General features: G+C 41.1%; 1 protein-coding gene across 3 annotated transcripts in view; it reads right to left on the reverse strand.

Annotated features, from left to right (window-relative positions):
• The window catches only part of LOC122932134 (zinc finger E-box-binding homeobox 1-like), a 123,683-nt gene that overhangs the window by 7,569 nt on the left and 99,991 nt on the right, over positions 1-16,123 (reverse strand). For 2 of the 3 annotated variants that reach the window (XM_044286378.1, XM_044286379.1), the window contains exons 4-6: positions 14,812-14,917; positions 9,995-11,190; positions 265-409 (exon numbers count right to left, since the gene is read on the reverse strand). In XM_044286378.1, the coding sequence (XP_044142313.1) occupies positions 265-409; positions 9,995-11,190; positions 14,812-14,917 (1,447 nt within the window). Of the gene's footprint in view, positions 1-7; positions 410-9,994; positions 11,191-14,811; positions 14,918-16,123 lie in introns of those variants that run through there. The other variant, XM_044286380.1, reaches the window with a different exon arrangement.

Genomic DNA, 16,123 nt, shown 5'->3' on the forward strand with positions numbered 1-16,123 from the left:
AAATTTGCCAGAGGTATGAATAATTATGGGCAGCACTGTGTGCTGTTTTTTTTATATACAAGCTCTGTGTGGGTTCTACTACCACACAGCCCAACAAATAACTGGTTAAATGATTTTCACAAACTTCTGCTCACATTTGACACAATTTTACATATGACTTTTTAACCTGTGTAACTGAATAATAAATGTGGGACAATGTCTTCTGATTAGAATTAGGAGAGGCATACGCACAGATAATGTAGACGTAATAGTGAATAACCCTACCTGTATGCTCATATTTATGGCGTAGAAGAGAGCTGCTTTTCTGAAAACTCTTATTACACTGATCACAGGCATATAAACCATTCTGAGCTTTCTTGCTCTTCTTCCGTGGTGCACTTTCAGTTTGTTTCCCTTCCTCCGAGATATTCTTCAAGAATCAAGTATTAAAGAAAGAGTTACCAAACACGTTTATGAAGCAGGATGTGTATACATTGTGAATTAGTCCAGCCCGCTTCTACTCCATCAACCTAAACTTATTTTGCCGTAAGTTTGCCATTATTATCCCCAAAACCACTCTACCATCTAACTCTACCTGTAACCCTAAAGGAGAGTATGTGGGCCCCTACAGTATAGCTAAACACCCACACTCTACAAGCCCTACCTTGTAGCCACTGTCCTCAAAGATGAATACAAACATAGAATACTTTTAATGCTTTGTTAAATGATCAGCTGTATGAAGAGGCTATGGTGCTCTGTGAGCGCTTAGGCCTCTTCATAGGCCATGTGATGTCATATTTATCGGTCATATGGCCTAGGCGCAGCTCAGCCCCATTCACTTGAGCTGCAATCAGTGTTGAGCGAATCGAGCTTCGGATCATGTTTTCGGGATCTGGGGGTACCATTTCTTCTTGTGGAGAGCTGCTAGTAGGCATAAGAAGGCTTATAGGCCATGCAATGTTTCTCTGAGAAAGGGTATTCAGATTAACTCTCTCTAAAAAAAAAAAAAAAAAAGAAAAGAAAGCTGTGTCTCGGTACCGCCGTTGAAAGATAGCTATCCTATAAGTCACTATTCAACCTTGTAAACAAGCCTTGAGACATAACTTAGGATTATAGCCAAACCAGTACCTCATCTTCATATAGCTGGAGAAAGCAGAGGCACAACTTTCTTTACCATTTTGGAAAAAGGGTTTAGGCTGAGTTCACATCACCGTTTATCTTTCCAATCTTCCGATTTGTCAGAAGAATAGAAAAATAAAGAAAAGAACAGATCCTGTAAAACAAAAACGGATCCTGAACATCAATTATGCACATTTAATATCCCTTTGAGTCATTTCTGTCTGAGATTATTTTAGATAAAAAAATTAATTTTCCCGTCTAAAATAACAGATTCTTAGGATCTTTTTTTTTTTTTTTTTTTACAGGATCCATTTGTTTCTTTATTTTTGTTGTTCTTCTGATGGAACAAAGAATGTTAAAATAAACCGTGATGTGAAATCAGCCTTACACATAAGGAAAAAAATAGCGCCCTCAGGATTCAAAACCCAAATAAATATATACCATTTAGCTTGGATGTAGCATGGAGTCCACTAATATACCACCATCTCACTTCTATATTCCATTGTAGTGTCCCACTAGGTAAATGTGGGCACTACACAAGGGTTAATATGACTATTGTATTACTGTGATGTTTTTATGTTCATTTTCCTGTGTTATCTGGGTAGCAGGCCTATTAGGGGTAGTTCAGCCTCCTAGACACTAGAGGGAGCTAGAGAGTCCTTAGTATATATAGTTAGGCCCAGACAGGGAAGTGCAGTGCAGTCCAGGAGGCTAGTAAGTGCAGTCTAGCCTGCCTGAAGTTCCTGAGCCTCAGTTAGCTCAGAAGATTCACCCCAAGAGAAGAGTTTACCTCCTGGGAGAAACCCAGTTCCCTAACTAGAGCAGAGCAGAGTCATCGTTTCCAGCTAGACAAGTAAGCTGAAGGGCAGAAGGATCATTAATCTAAAACAAATGATATATACCTGAGGAGGATTACTACCAAGGATAAAAGCCAGCATTAGGGCATACGGGCCTTGGGATACAGACAGCCAGGATATCTGAGGAGTAGTGCAGCCTGGTCTGTGAGTGTTGATTTTACCCTCTGAGTATCTTGCAAGAACATTACCTGCCATTTATGTCAAGCCTGCTATTTATTACTGCCACAAAGTGGAACTGAAAACAAATTGTATAAAGTTGGACTGTTTCCAGTAAAGAAAAGTTTGGTTCACCACAACCTGTGTTCCTCACTTATTACTGCTAGAAATCAGTGTGCCACCGTTACAGGCACTGGCGTCACGAATATTAAAGACCTTGCCCTAGGCACATTAAACACCTGCAACATCCAGGGCACCTTATCCACCATCAGGCCTGGTCCCTAAATACAGAGAGTGCCCCAGAGGACTCCTGTGCCAGCCTATCACTGCTGTACGCCTGCCCAGGGTTTTCCTACAAACTGTGAGTAACCCTCGCTTGCCAAATAACCGTGACCTCACATCTCAATACCCTGCAGGGTGGCGTACTGCACCATGATGACTCATTTCTATTCATGATAATACAAGGGAATCTCCCCTTGGTAAAAATTAACCAGGTACAGTGCTCCATCAAGATACAATGGTCTCAGGATACAATATTTTCAACATACAATGGTCTTTTCTGACCCATCGTAAGTTGAAACCAGACTCAACATACAATGCCTAAGACTCAGAGCCAACCAATGAAGGCCTCTTCTCTGGTAAACTAGCTGTATTAGTTGCTAGTTAGCAGTTGTTCCTGACTGTTACAAGTAAGGACTTGTTTTATCTGTCCTAGTTATCTGCTTATTTTTCTTAAATCTTCATTTTCTCTAATCTTGGATGACATTTTGGGGCTTTGGAACCGATTACTCAGCTTACAATGGTTTCAACATACAATGGTCGTCCTGGAACCAATTAATAATGTATCTTGAGGGACCAATGTACGCAAGAAATACAACATTACAGATTAAAGCAATTCTTTTTCCATGAATATTATGAACAAGAATGAATTCTCATGTTTAGGGAACTTGTCATTTCCTAGGAACTCACAAAAGTAGAGGGCAAGAGGTCTAAACAGAAAGGAATAAGTTACAGAGCGACTCACTGTGCGATACTGGAAATAGGTAGAATACTAGCGAGTATTTGTATTCATTGACATATTGCATATACTGCTGACGGTAGATTATGTACTGCAAAACAATAATGGCATGTGTATATAGCCAAAAAGGATAGATGCTTATTAAAGGACATTGTCAACAGATTTGTACCTATGACACTGGCTGACCTATTACATGTGTGCTTTTCAGCTGAAGGCATCTGTGTTGGCCCCATGTTCATATGTACCTGCATTGAAAAATAAAGTTTAAATAAATGCAAATGAGCCTCTAGGAGCAAGCTAGAGGCTCAGCTCTCTCTGCAGCTTACGCGCCCTCTCTACTTTGATTGACTTTAGAAGAAGTCAGGGACAGGCATGATCATGTTTTCACTGCCTGGCCCTGTCAACCAGAGTGCATAGGGTATGGTACTAGCAGAGAGAGCTGAGCCACTGGGAGTAACGACAACACCTCGTTGACCCTAGAGGCTAATTTTCATATAATAAAACTTCATTTTTCTTAGCAATGCAACAACATCTGAACATGGGGCCAACACAGATGCCTTCAGCTGCGAAGCGCGCATGTAACAGGTCAGCCAGGTTCATAGGCACAAATCTGCTGACAGATGCCCTTTAAAGGGCACCTGTCACCGGGATTTTGTGTATAGCGCTGAGGACATGGGTTGCTAGATGGCCGCCAGCACATCCACAATACCCAGTCCCCATAGCTCTGTGTGCTTTTATTGTGTAAAAATACTGATTTGATACATATGCAAATTAACTTGAGATGAGTCCTGTACGTGAGATTAGTCAGGGACAGGACTCATCTCAGGTTAATTTGCATATGTATCAAATCAATATTTTTACACAACAAAAGCACAGAGAGCTATGGGGACTGGATATTGCGGATGTGCTAGCGGCCATCTAGCAGCCCATGTCCTCAGCTCTGTACACAAAATCCCGGTGACAGGTTCCCTTTAAAATGACAGTTAAATGCATATGCAAAATTGTTGATACCCTTCGGTTAAAGAAAACAAAAAAACACAATGGTCACTTAAATAACTGGATAATAAAGTAATAATAAATAAAAATTTACTGAAAAATCAACTTTAGAAATGTGGTTCAACAGAATGATTTATAAGCAAACTAATGAAACTGGCCTTGACGAAAATTATGATACCCTTAATATTGTTTGAGGCAATTACTGCAATCGAGTGATTTATGCACCTCTCAATGAGACTTCTGTAGGTATTTTGGCCCACTCCTCGGAAGCAGACAGCTCCAGCTGTCTCAGGTTTGAAGGGTGCCTTCTCCAGACTGCATGTTTCAGCTCCTTCCACAGACGTTTATTAGGATTTAGATCAGGGCTTACAGAAGGTCTCTTCAGAATAGCCCAATGCTTTGCTCTTAGCCATTCTTGTATGTTTTTAACTGTGTGTTTTGTGTCATTATCCCGTTGGAGGACCCATGACCTGCAAGGGAGACCATGCTTTCTGACAAGGGGCAGCACATTTTGCTCCAGATACTTTGATAGTCTTGAGATTTCCTTGTATCCTGCACAGATTCAAGACCCCCCTTGTGCTAGATGCAGCAAAACAGACCCAAAACATAATCGAGCCTCCTCAGTGTTTCACATTAGATTACAATGGGTCATTTATTATCCTGAAATACTCCTATATTAGGTGTATTTCAGGCGTAGTTTTCTGTGAAACAGTTACTTGCGCCGCAATCTACGACTTTTCCCTGCTCACACCAGGTCTAAATAAGTGGGCATGGTATGGACGGGGAAGGGGTCTACTTCACCATTTTCTATGCCTGTTTTAGGCATAGAAAATGGTCTAAGTGTAAACCAGCTAGGAAGCTAGCTTACATTTAGATCGGCACTAGTTGCGCCGAAGCTATGTAGAGACCGGCGCCTCTTTATAACCTTAGCGGATCCACTGCCAGATATAGGGATTTTTAAGACCATCATCTAAAACGCCAGTCTAAATGACCTGTAATGTTCATTTCTTTGTATGCTTCATTTTCACGTCTCTGAACATAGAGCTGATGTGCCAAAAAGCTCCAGTTTTTTGTCTTATCTGTCCAAAGGAGATTCTCCCAGAAGTTTTTTGGCATGTCAATATGCATTTTGACAAATTACAGTCTCACTTTTTTATGATTTGCTTTCAACAGTGGTTTTCTCCTCGGTCGTCTTCCATTAAGTCCACTTTGCCTAAGACAGTGACAGATGGTGCGATATGACACTGATGTATCATGAGCTTGGAGTTCAACTCTAATCTCTGAGTTGTTCTGAGCTCTTTGATTACCATTTGTATTATCTGTCTCTTCAATTTGTCATCAATTTTTCTCTTCTCTATTTCCATATCCAGGGAGATTGGCTACAGTCACATAGACCTTAAATCTCTGAACAACATGTGCAACTGTAGTAACTGAAACATCACGTTTTGGAGATGGTCTTCTAGCCTTTACTTTTAACATGGTTGTCTATATATTTCTTACTAATCTCCTGAGACAACTCTCTCCTTAGCTTTCTTTGGTTCATGTTCCGTTTGGTACCCACTATGATGCCAAAGGGCACAGCGACTGCTTTTCACCCATTAAATTGGCAGACTGACTGATTACAAGTTTTAAGACACCTATGGTGCTAATTACAGGACAAATTATGTTCAATCTTCAAAGGGTACCATAATTTTTTCCAGGCCAGTTTCATCAGTTTGTTTTATTATTACTTTTGTCAGTTTTCAAATTATTTCAGTGACTATTGTGGGTTTTTCTTTCTTTAATGTACCAACATATTTGTCCATGTGTGTATATTATATAATAATATTTCTTGGTGCTGAATGGAGAGGCTTCTCAGTTTTCTCTCACATTTAAAATAAAATAGTTCTCTTGGCTTTTGCTTCATAAAGCAAACAGATAATTAAATGCAAATTTCAAATACAGTTAATGATAACTTTGGCTACATTCACAAACTTTATAGTAGAGGTGACCAAATGTGTGTCATACAGTCATATATGTATATAGTACTGTGCAAAATGAATAAACAAAGGTGAAATCTAAAATTAAAATTTGGTGTGACCGCCCCCTTTGCCTTTAAAACAGCATCAGTTTTCTAAGTACACTTGCACAAAGTCTGAGATTTTGTAGGATTATTGTCAGGGGTATGATTAACCAATTACAGCAAGCAGGTGATAATGATCTTCAGTTTCATATGTAGGTTGTAACACAGTCATTAGTTGAAACAGAAAGTTGTGTGGGATGCCCAAAACTGGGTGAGAACCAGCCAATGCCTGCTACATAGGCGAGTTTGTGGAAGACTGTTTCATGTCGCATTCATACACCGTAACACAACTGGACACAGCAACAAGACTCATGGTATACTATATGAGAAAGGTCTCTCCCAGGCAAAGATTTCAAAGGAGACTGGGGCCAAGGAATATGGGCGCAGCAGATAAAAGACACATCATCCTGCATAAAAACATAGGAACGTGATGAGTTAAGAAATTTGAGTTAAGAGTTTGTGTGTTAACCCTGCTACATCTGTATCTTCAGTGTAAAGATGAACAAGGAGTCCTGGTTGTAATGATATAGCCCCCACAGAGCTCTGATCTCAATATCTAGTCTGTCTGGGATTACATGATGAGACAGAAAGATTTAAAAGGGTTATCAAACACCTATAATATCCCCCAAACAGGTGGCGCTAGGGAGGTTCTTTCCTGTCTTGGCCTGCTATTGGCTGCCCCTCCCGTCGCCAGATGTTTTGATCCGCACGATGGGGAGATGCAGCGGCGGCCATGCGAGCATCAGGAGCAACCCGGGTGCCGGGCAATGAGGTAAGTAACCTGTATGAGCATTTTGGGAGGCATTATAGGTGTTGGATAACCCCTTTAAGCAAGCCTACAGAAGATCAGGGTCGTTAGTTCTCTGAGATGTTTGGAACCACCTCCCTGCTGAGTTCCTACAAAAACAGTTTGGGGCTGCTTTGCTGCTTCAGGGACTAGGCACCTTTCAATCATTTTGAGAATTGAATTCTAATGTGTATGAAAGCATTTTACAGCCACTGTAAAATGTTGATAGCCACTGATGAAGAAGCAAGCTGCTTCGAAATGCGTATGGTATATGCGTTATCCTGAGGGACTCTGATACTAAATGAAAGTACTTTAACTAAGTATCCATAAATTGGCAGCAGCGCGTTGAAGGAATTTGAAATCCGGCCTTCAAACCTGTCAGGTGGGACGCCATGTGACTCGCTGGCCAACACCTGACCCGCTGCCTGAAAAAGCCCCGCAGACGGCGAGACAAGCTTTCCGATACTGCAGAGTGGAGCTTCACCAAGCCGACCACTATCTGTTTAAATCACGTAGGAGAGACGGTAAAACCGAACTATTTAACATTTGTTGACAACATTTTCCTGTGCCATGACTCTGTTGAATTAAGAGGAGTATTCATGTAAGTAAACGCAAAGTGGGATAACCCCTTTAACGAATTAACCATCAAGTTTAGCTCGGCTGCATCTGTATCCATCATGCTGTATAAGGTGACATGCTTGTTTGAAAAAGGCTGTTTAGCTGAAAAGTGTGCTTTGTTTATGGCTATAAATGTCAAGATTTATTAGCATCAAAAAGTGAGTGTGGATCCACTTCTTCTACTTGGATGTATGGGCCTGCAACCCAGGATACGAGCACATCCTTCTTCCAGAGTGCCGACTGCTTATTTCTACAGACTGTCGGGAAGGAACGCTTTCTTCCCAACAATCGGCTACTCCTCACATAGTGTAAATGTGCCTTTACTTTCTGTGTGTTATTAGTTTAGTTAGATTGTGTTTGTCTATAACTGTGAAACTATTTTTTATTAATCAATTTCTAAATCCAGGTAATTCCAAAGGGTTTACTTACTTTTTTTTTTAAGCTGTAGTAATTGTAATGGAGGGACACATGGCCTTTACTGTACCATCTTATTTTAGACATAAGGATACCAAGGTTTTATGTCTGAGACTCCATATGGATTTTATAATTGCCTTTTAGAAATATTGCTTCTCTAAAAGCAATATATATTTTTTTTATTATCTTTATTAATATATAAAAACAGATTACAATTTTGAGTAAACACTCAGCATAGTTAATAACTTTTTTCCCTTATCCCTATTCCCCCAACCCAACCCCCTCCTCCCCGCCCCAACCCCGTGATGCATCCACCCTCCACTCCCCCCTGAGCCCCCCTCGAAAAAGAAAGGGGCAAGAGACAGGTGGAGAGGGGAGAGGAAAAAATAAAATATATATATATTTTTTTAAATAAAATATTACAATCAATCAGATCTTCCAGCCGTCCCATATCTAATCCGATTCTCATCCACATCTCTCTGCCTACGCAGAATCTGTTTGTAATTTTTTACCTAATTAACTAAGTTTATCCAGGTGTTTAATGCTGGGATATGCCGAGCAAACCAGGTCCGGCTGACCAAAATTCTAGCTAACAGCAATATCCTACCTAGAATAATCTTTTGATATTTATGACTACTTATTATGGAGAAATCATTCAGCAAGAACACTTGTGGCTCAAAGGGGATTCGTATTTTAAGTATGTAAATCAGAAAGTTATTGATGCTATTCCAGTATTTTCTAAGTTCTGAACAGGTCCAGATCATATGGAGGTAATCCGCACCTAAGATATCACATCTAGGGCACTTGGATGCATCTCTTAGCCCACATTTATTTAGCCATATAGGGGTAACATATAGTCTATGACAAATACTAAACTGTGCTATAACATGGTTGAAGTTCTAGGATAGGGAGCCTAAATTGGCAAAGATATTCCTCCACTCTTCTAATTGTATATTTGGACAATCCAACTCCCAGGCTCTTTGTCCTGGTGACTGTGCATCACAAAACCGTGCCTTAAGTAATAGTTTATATATATTTGAAATCTTAATTCTTAGATGTGTCATCCCTATCCAGTCATTTAAAAAACATGAACTATCTATATCCAACATTGAATCAATATTTCTAATGGAAAGCTGTATAACGCTATACTTAGGGCTCTTTCACACCTGCGTTCTTGTCTTCCGGCATAGAGTTCCGTCGTCGGGGCTCTATGCCGGAAGAATCCTGATCAGTTTTATCCTAATGCATTCTGAATGGAGAGAAATCCGTTCAGGATGTATCAGGATGTCTTCAGTTCCGGACCGGAACGTTTTTTGGCCGGAGAAAATACTGCAGCATGCTGCGCTTTTTGCTCCGGCCAAAAATCCTGAAGACTTGCCGCAAGGCCGGATCCGGAATTAATACCCATTGAAAGGCATTGATCCGGATCCGGCCTTAAGCTAAACGCCGTTTCGGCGCATTGCCGGATCCGACGTTTAGCTTTTTCTGAATGGTTACCATGGCTGCCGGGACGCTAAAGTCCTGGCAGCCATGGTAAAGTGTAGTGGGGAGCGGGGGAGCAGCATACTTACCGTCCATGCGGCTCCCGGGGCGCTCCAGAGTGACGTCAGGGCGCCCCAAGCGCATGGATCACGTGATCGCATGGCACGTCATCCATGCGCATGGGGCGCTCTGACGTCATTCTGGAGCGCCCCGGGAGCCGCACGGACTGTAAGTATACCGCTTCCCCGCTCCCCACTACTACTATGGCAACCAGGACTTTAATAGCGTCCTGGATGCCATAGTAACACTGAAAGCATTTTGAAGACAGATCCGTCTTCAAATGCTTTCAGTTCACTTGCGTTTTTCCAGATCCGGCGTGTAATTCCGGCAAGTGGAGTACACGCCGGATCCGGACAACGCAAGTGTGAAAGAGGCCTAAGGAGTTGTACAACCTTCATGCACGTCATGAGTTTAGTATTCCCATAAGGAATTAGTGGTTAACTCACCATTGATGTGAAGTCTTCACTTCTCCTCCCCAAGTTATTTGGTTGGGTTCCATAAAAGCAGTTTATAAAGGGGCAGAATGAGAGTCCACTGAAACTATGATTAATATGTAGAAATGGATAACGATTCTGAATGAAGTTGTGTAGTACGTCTGGCAAAGTACATGGCAAATTGTTTGACACATGCTGTGGCAAAATGTAATGTGAAAATAAATCTGGCTTGGGACTTTTACTTCTCAATGTATAATTTGCTTGTTTCAAAGGTCCCTCACTTAAATATTTTATTTTATGTGGATTGGCCTGTATTTTTGGTACAGACAAGTCCAGAGGCTCAATCTGGGTGTCTTTTAGAGGATTGTCAGGGCGTGCATTAACAGATCTTATAGAATTTGACTTGATGTGTTCTGAACTACAGTACTGAATCATTGAATGGCAATGATGTGATGTTTCCAGCCTGTTGGCAGGAGATAACAGCTTTTGTGGACATTTAGGAGATGAAGGCTGGTCACATCCATTAGTTTTTTTTGCCTGATGTTCTTTTTCGGTTTCTAAGCTCTCTGTACTGGGCTTTCTCGGTGGAGCATTTGTATTTATTACTAAATCATTTCCTATAGTTTCAGTAGGGTAGTCTCTATGGTACTGAATTAAGGAAGTTGTGTTTTGTTCGGTTTCATAGTGCCTCCTGGCAAGCAGTGTTTCTGGTTGATACTTTGCACACTGAGAGACACCGGCATTCTGGTGATCCATTTCCTGAGAGCCCCACTGTCTAACATCATCTTCTGGCCACCTGTTGGAATGGATTTGTGGCAAATTCCTCCAGCAATCGTTGCCAAAATGCCAAAGATCGGAAGCCTTTCCCAACTGCGGATTCAAAGCCATGTCAAAAGGGATGTTCTCAAGAGATCCAGGTGTGATATTAAAATCATGGCTACACCATGTGACATGCGGGGCTGGTAAAGGATCAGCAACTGGATGGTACATTAGCCAGTTTTTACTATGGGAGTGTTGCAGTTTGGCTTGATCTCTATACTTTTGTCCAAAGTCAAGTCCTCCAGGAAGGGAACATGAATGCATTAGTGGAGGAGGTATGGAATTACTATCTTTAGCAGGGAAGCATTTCCTGTTGTTTAAATGAGAGCTGTAAGATCCAGAGTGTGAAAACCTTCTTTTGCACTTGGAACATTCATAGGGTTTTTCTCCTACAGAAATAGATAGAGCAAATTATTACAACCAAGTAATTTCAGCTCTGCTGATGCTATGCTAAGGGCTCTTTCACACTTGCGCTTTTCTTTTCCGGCATAGAGTTCCGTCGTCAGGGCTCTATGCCGGAAAAATCCTGATCAGGATTATCCCCATGCATTCTGAATGGAGAGAAATCCGTTCAGGATGCATCAGGATGTCTTCAGTTCAGGACCGGAACGTTTTTTGGCCGGAGAAAATACCGCAGCATGCTGAGCTTTTTGCTCCGGTCAAAAATCCTGAACTCTTGCCAACGGATCCGGAAAAAAAACGTTGATGTTGGCTTCAGGATTTCCGGATCAGTGTCTTACCAAAAAATCCCGGAAAGACGCATCCGGAAAGAAAAAATTATGCGTTCTTACACTGCGTGTAATTCCGGCAAATGGAGTACACGACGGATCTGGACAACGCAAGTGTGAAAGAGCCCTAAACTAAGTCATTTCAGCTCTGAAAAGATACTGTATCTTATTAATCGTATTACTCAAGATTTCTGTAACAGTTATTATTTACAAACCCATAATGCTTGGAGTTTTTGGCCTCAACAAGCAGGGCTTAGAATGTAATTATTTCTATCTTCTGTGAACTCTGATATTAGTTTATGGCAATGCATGTACCTTTCATGGGACAGCTATCAACTCCTATGAGTACCAGGCTTTTCCATGGTTTGGCTGCTAAGGCTCCAGAAGAAACGATAGTTTTAGGGCTCATGCACACAACTGTGGTTTTGGTCTACATCCAATCCGCATTTTTTGCATTTCAGATACGGACCCATTCACCTCAAATGGGTCACCTCACCTGTGTGTTTTCCACATCCGTATGTCTGTTCTGCGTCTCTGCAAAAAAATAGAACATGTCCTATTCTTATCCGTTTTACAGATAAGGATAGGACAGTTCTATAGAGGGCATGACATTCTGCTTAACAAAATGAGAAACACACATGGCTGGCATCCGTGTTTTGCAATTTGCAGACAACAATACAGGCTACGGTCAGGTGCACGAGACCTTATAGGAATAGACGCTCATGGGCTAGATATTGCTAAAAATAATCCCTAAGTATTGGTGCAAGTCTTTCTTATCTATTGTTAACATAGTCAAAGACTCTAAAATTCAATTTTTTCATACTATATTCAGTAAACTACCCCATGTTATTAACCAATTTCAGTGTTATAGGGGTTGGCCACTTTCTGACTACTTGTGACCAATGTGTAGATACGATGACTATATGGCACTTACTAATATAGCCTTTGTTGATATTCTGTGCCATTTGCTATATTTCATGAGCCATGTCCCCTTGTTGGACAGATCTTCTGTGCTGTCCGCATAGGGGTCCTATCCCTAAGATGGAGGCTAATGGAAGGTTGGGACCAGGCAATCACCCATTCCCCTCCACTATGCACCTGCACTAAACCCCCAACAGTGCAAGTGAATATGGCAGATGCAATATATTTGATTAGAGAATTCATCACATGGAAGTGATTTGCCTGGTCACATGATCCTCCATCAGCAGCCATTTTTTAGACAACTCCACGTGGACAGCACAAAAGACTTGGCAAACAAGGGGGAATACCTTATGAAATATAGAAAATGGTGCAGAATTTCAGCAAGTGCTATATTAGGAGGTGCCATATAGACATCTTACAAACACATTACTGTTATAACAGTAAACAGAAAGTGGCCAACCCCTTTAAGTTGGCCATGCACAGGAGATAACTGTTGGCTTACAGAGTTGTCTCACTTCAGGAAATAGCATTTATCATGTAGAGAAAGCTAATACAAGGCACTTACTAACGTATTGTTATTATCCATATCGCCTCATTTGCTAACTAGATTCATTTTTCCATCACATTATGCACTGCTCATTTCCATGGTTACGACCACCCTGCAATCCTGTGCTTGCACACTATAGCAAAAAGCATCGGCCTATGCGCCCTCCCACGGTCCCGGCCACCTGACAGCCCAAAGTTTTTCCTGTAGTGTGCAAGCACAACCACCGCTGCTGGATTGCAGGGTGGTCGTAACCATGGAAACAATGTGATGGAAAAACAAATGAAGCCAGCAAAGGAAGCAATGTGGATAATAACAATACATTAGTAAGTGGCTTGTATTAACTTTCTCTACATGATAAATGCCACTTGCTGAAGTGAAACAACCCCTAATGCTCATTCAGTCGACAGCTATCTTTCTTGATCTCTCCATACATATGCATGTTCGGCTCAGCTGAGCATGCATGTGTAAATGAGCGAGAGTAAAAAGGTTCTGCTGGACAGGTTATCTCCCTGAGAATAAAAGGACATAGGAGTTGGGAGGTCTATACACATTCTTGCCAAGATCAGCAGGTAATGAAGGGGGCTCCCCCCAGAGCGTATAGCTTGGGGGGCACATGGTGGCAGGGGCACTGGAATCATTTTATTAAATTTTAAGGTTTTGGGTTAAATGATGGTTTTGGTGGGTTTTCTCTCCCCCCCCCCCCCTTTTTTCTTTATTTCAAATTCTAGGACTCTCCTGACAGGAAGACAGGAATCCGGTTTGGGCTGGTTCCCTTAGTGATCTGCCTGGAAACGGGATGCTGGGAACAGCTGTCAGGATTGGCCAGCTGTTTCTGAGGCGGGAAATGCTGTACAGCTGATTGGCAGCTGTCAGTTTTGAGCGGGAACCATTGTGGATAAAATGACAGCACACAGGTGCCCAGCTGTCAGTTCAAGTGGAGCAACCTGAAAGGAGCAGCGCCCCGCCCTCCCTCCCCTTTTATTGTCGTGTTGCATATTTTGGGGGTGATCGGTCACCCAGCTCGTGCTGGGTGGACTTAATGGTCCATAAAGAGTTAATGAGTTTTTAAGTATTTATATTTTATGCTTGGTTTATTTATTGGTATTTATTGATTCAATATTTGGTTAATTTGGTATGATAAATTGGTAAACCCCAAATAAAGCAACACGGCCTATTTATCCCAAACTGATTTGTCTCGTGTTTAATTATTTAGTTGGTAAAGTTATAAGTTTTCAGTAAAATGTGTCCTCTGCCACCCATGTATATGGCCAGCTTTAGCTCCATTGGTAGCTGCATTGTAGCCTCAGTTGTTAAAGTAGTCTTAAATGTTCCATTAGGGACACAAGTTTCTGCTCTGTCCTTCCTCCATACTTTTACTCTGAAGCTCTTTGGGGGACATTTATCAAAACTGGTGCAAGGGAAAACTGGCTTAGCTGCCCCTAGCAACCAATTAGATTCCACCTTTCATTTTCCAAAGGAGCTCTAAAAAATATAAGGTGGAATCTAATTGGTGTAATGGAAAACTGGCTTTGTTGCCCCTAGTAACCAGTTTTGATAAGTCTCCCCCTATGTTCTGGCTGCTGTGTGTAAGGCAAGGGCTGTATTACATATGAATGCTTGCTATAATGATCTGCTGGTTTAAAGGTGCCGCCAATTACCCAATGAACAAGCAAAATGCTAGCTCCTCAGGTAATCACATCTTTCATGCAGTCACAAAAATCATTGCATGGAGTTCCATTTTTTTTCTGCCATTACTAAAAATGTTACGTTTTTAAGGCAATGAACGCAGAAAATGTGCAGCTCCAGACACTTACCGCTATGTATGCGAAAGTGTTCTTTTAAATGATGTTTGAACTTGAATGCTTTTCCACATTCCACACACTTAAATTTTCTGTTTTCTGTTGTATTCTTCAGTGTAATCTGAAAGAAAAAAAAATGGAGGTGTTCATCCAAATGAATCAATAAAATGAAAAAACAAAAAACAAAATGCCATACTCCCTGAGCAGCCAGCTTACCCCCTAGCAGAACAATTGGAACAAAAAAATGTGAGGTACAGGGCTGGTCCATTTTGTTAATTAATTATGGGATAACCCCTTTAAATTATTAGACCCTAGCTTAACAGTTTAAGTTGGCACACAGCTTGGTAGTTGCAGTCAAGTACAGAAGCTTTATGGTTACAGTTCAAGTCCACGGGCACAATGTTTTCTCTCGGCTCGAAGTGTGGGGGTTTTCATAGAGAAGCACAAACTAGAAAGTAACAGTGAATGACAATTTCTGGTATAGGGAGCATAGTAAATAGCGGAAGATCAAATGTAGCAGTAGATAGCAGCTAATTGGTTTGGAGGGGTTACCCTTTATGCCTAGGAGGCAAACACGGGAATATATTTTTTTTTTCCAGTTTGCAAGTGCATGATCACTGCAAGAGGAAAGGTAGCTTTATTCTTTTATCTTGTGGCGGAAAGTGGATTCTGTTCTTTGCATCCGGTGAAACAATTTTGCACAAATACTGTAGTTTGTGTTCCATGTTATATAATTGTGTCTCCATGTTTCAATTAATGACCTCTGCCACAGTGTATATTGGGAATTATCTATCCTAAATTTTTGCAGTTTACCGTTATGCAGAATACATAACCATCATATATACTGCAGAAGAAGCAGCAAAGGAAATCTATATAATTATGTGCACAATATACAGTGTATTCACATATACACCCACTATTATTGCTAAAAAGTATAAGTAGTATTATATGGCCAAATATTGTATACAGATTAAGGCCTCCTGCACACGACCGTATGCGGTCAGCAAAATAAGGATCCGCAAAAAATACGGATGACATCCGTGTGCATTCTGTTTTTTGTGGAACGGAACATCTGGCCCCTAATAGAACAGTACTATCCTTGTCCGTTATGCAGACAATAATAGGACATGTTCTTTGAACGGAACGAAAATACGGAAACGGAAGGCATACGAAGTACCTACCTTTTTTTTGCGGATCCGTTGAAATGAATAGTTCCGTATACGGAACGCAAAAAACAGAAGGTAACGAAAAAAAAAAACACACATTCAGGAAGCCTAAAGTACAGGATCTTCTACCACAGAAGTTTCATTTTGACGCCACCATATGA

The sequence above is a fragment of the Bufo gargarizans genome, chromosome 3, assembly GCF_014858855.1.
Source record: "Bufo gargarizans isolate SCDJY-AF-19 chromosome 3, ASM1485885v1, whole genome shotgun sequence".
Lineage (NCBI taxonomy): Eukaryota > Metazoa > Chordata > Amphibia > Anura > Bufonidae > Bufo > Bufo gargarizans.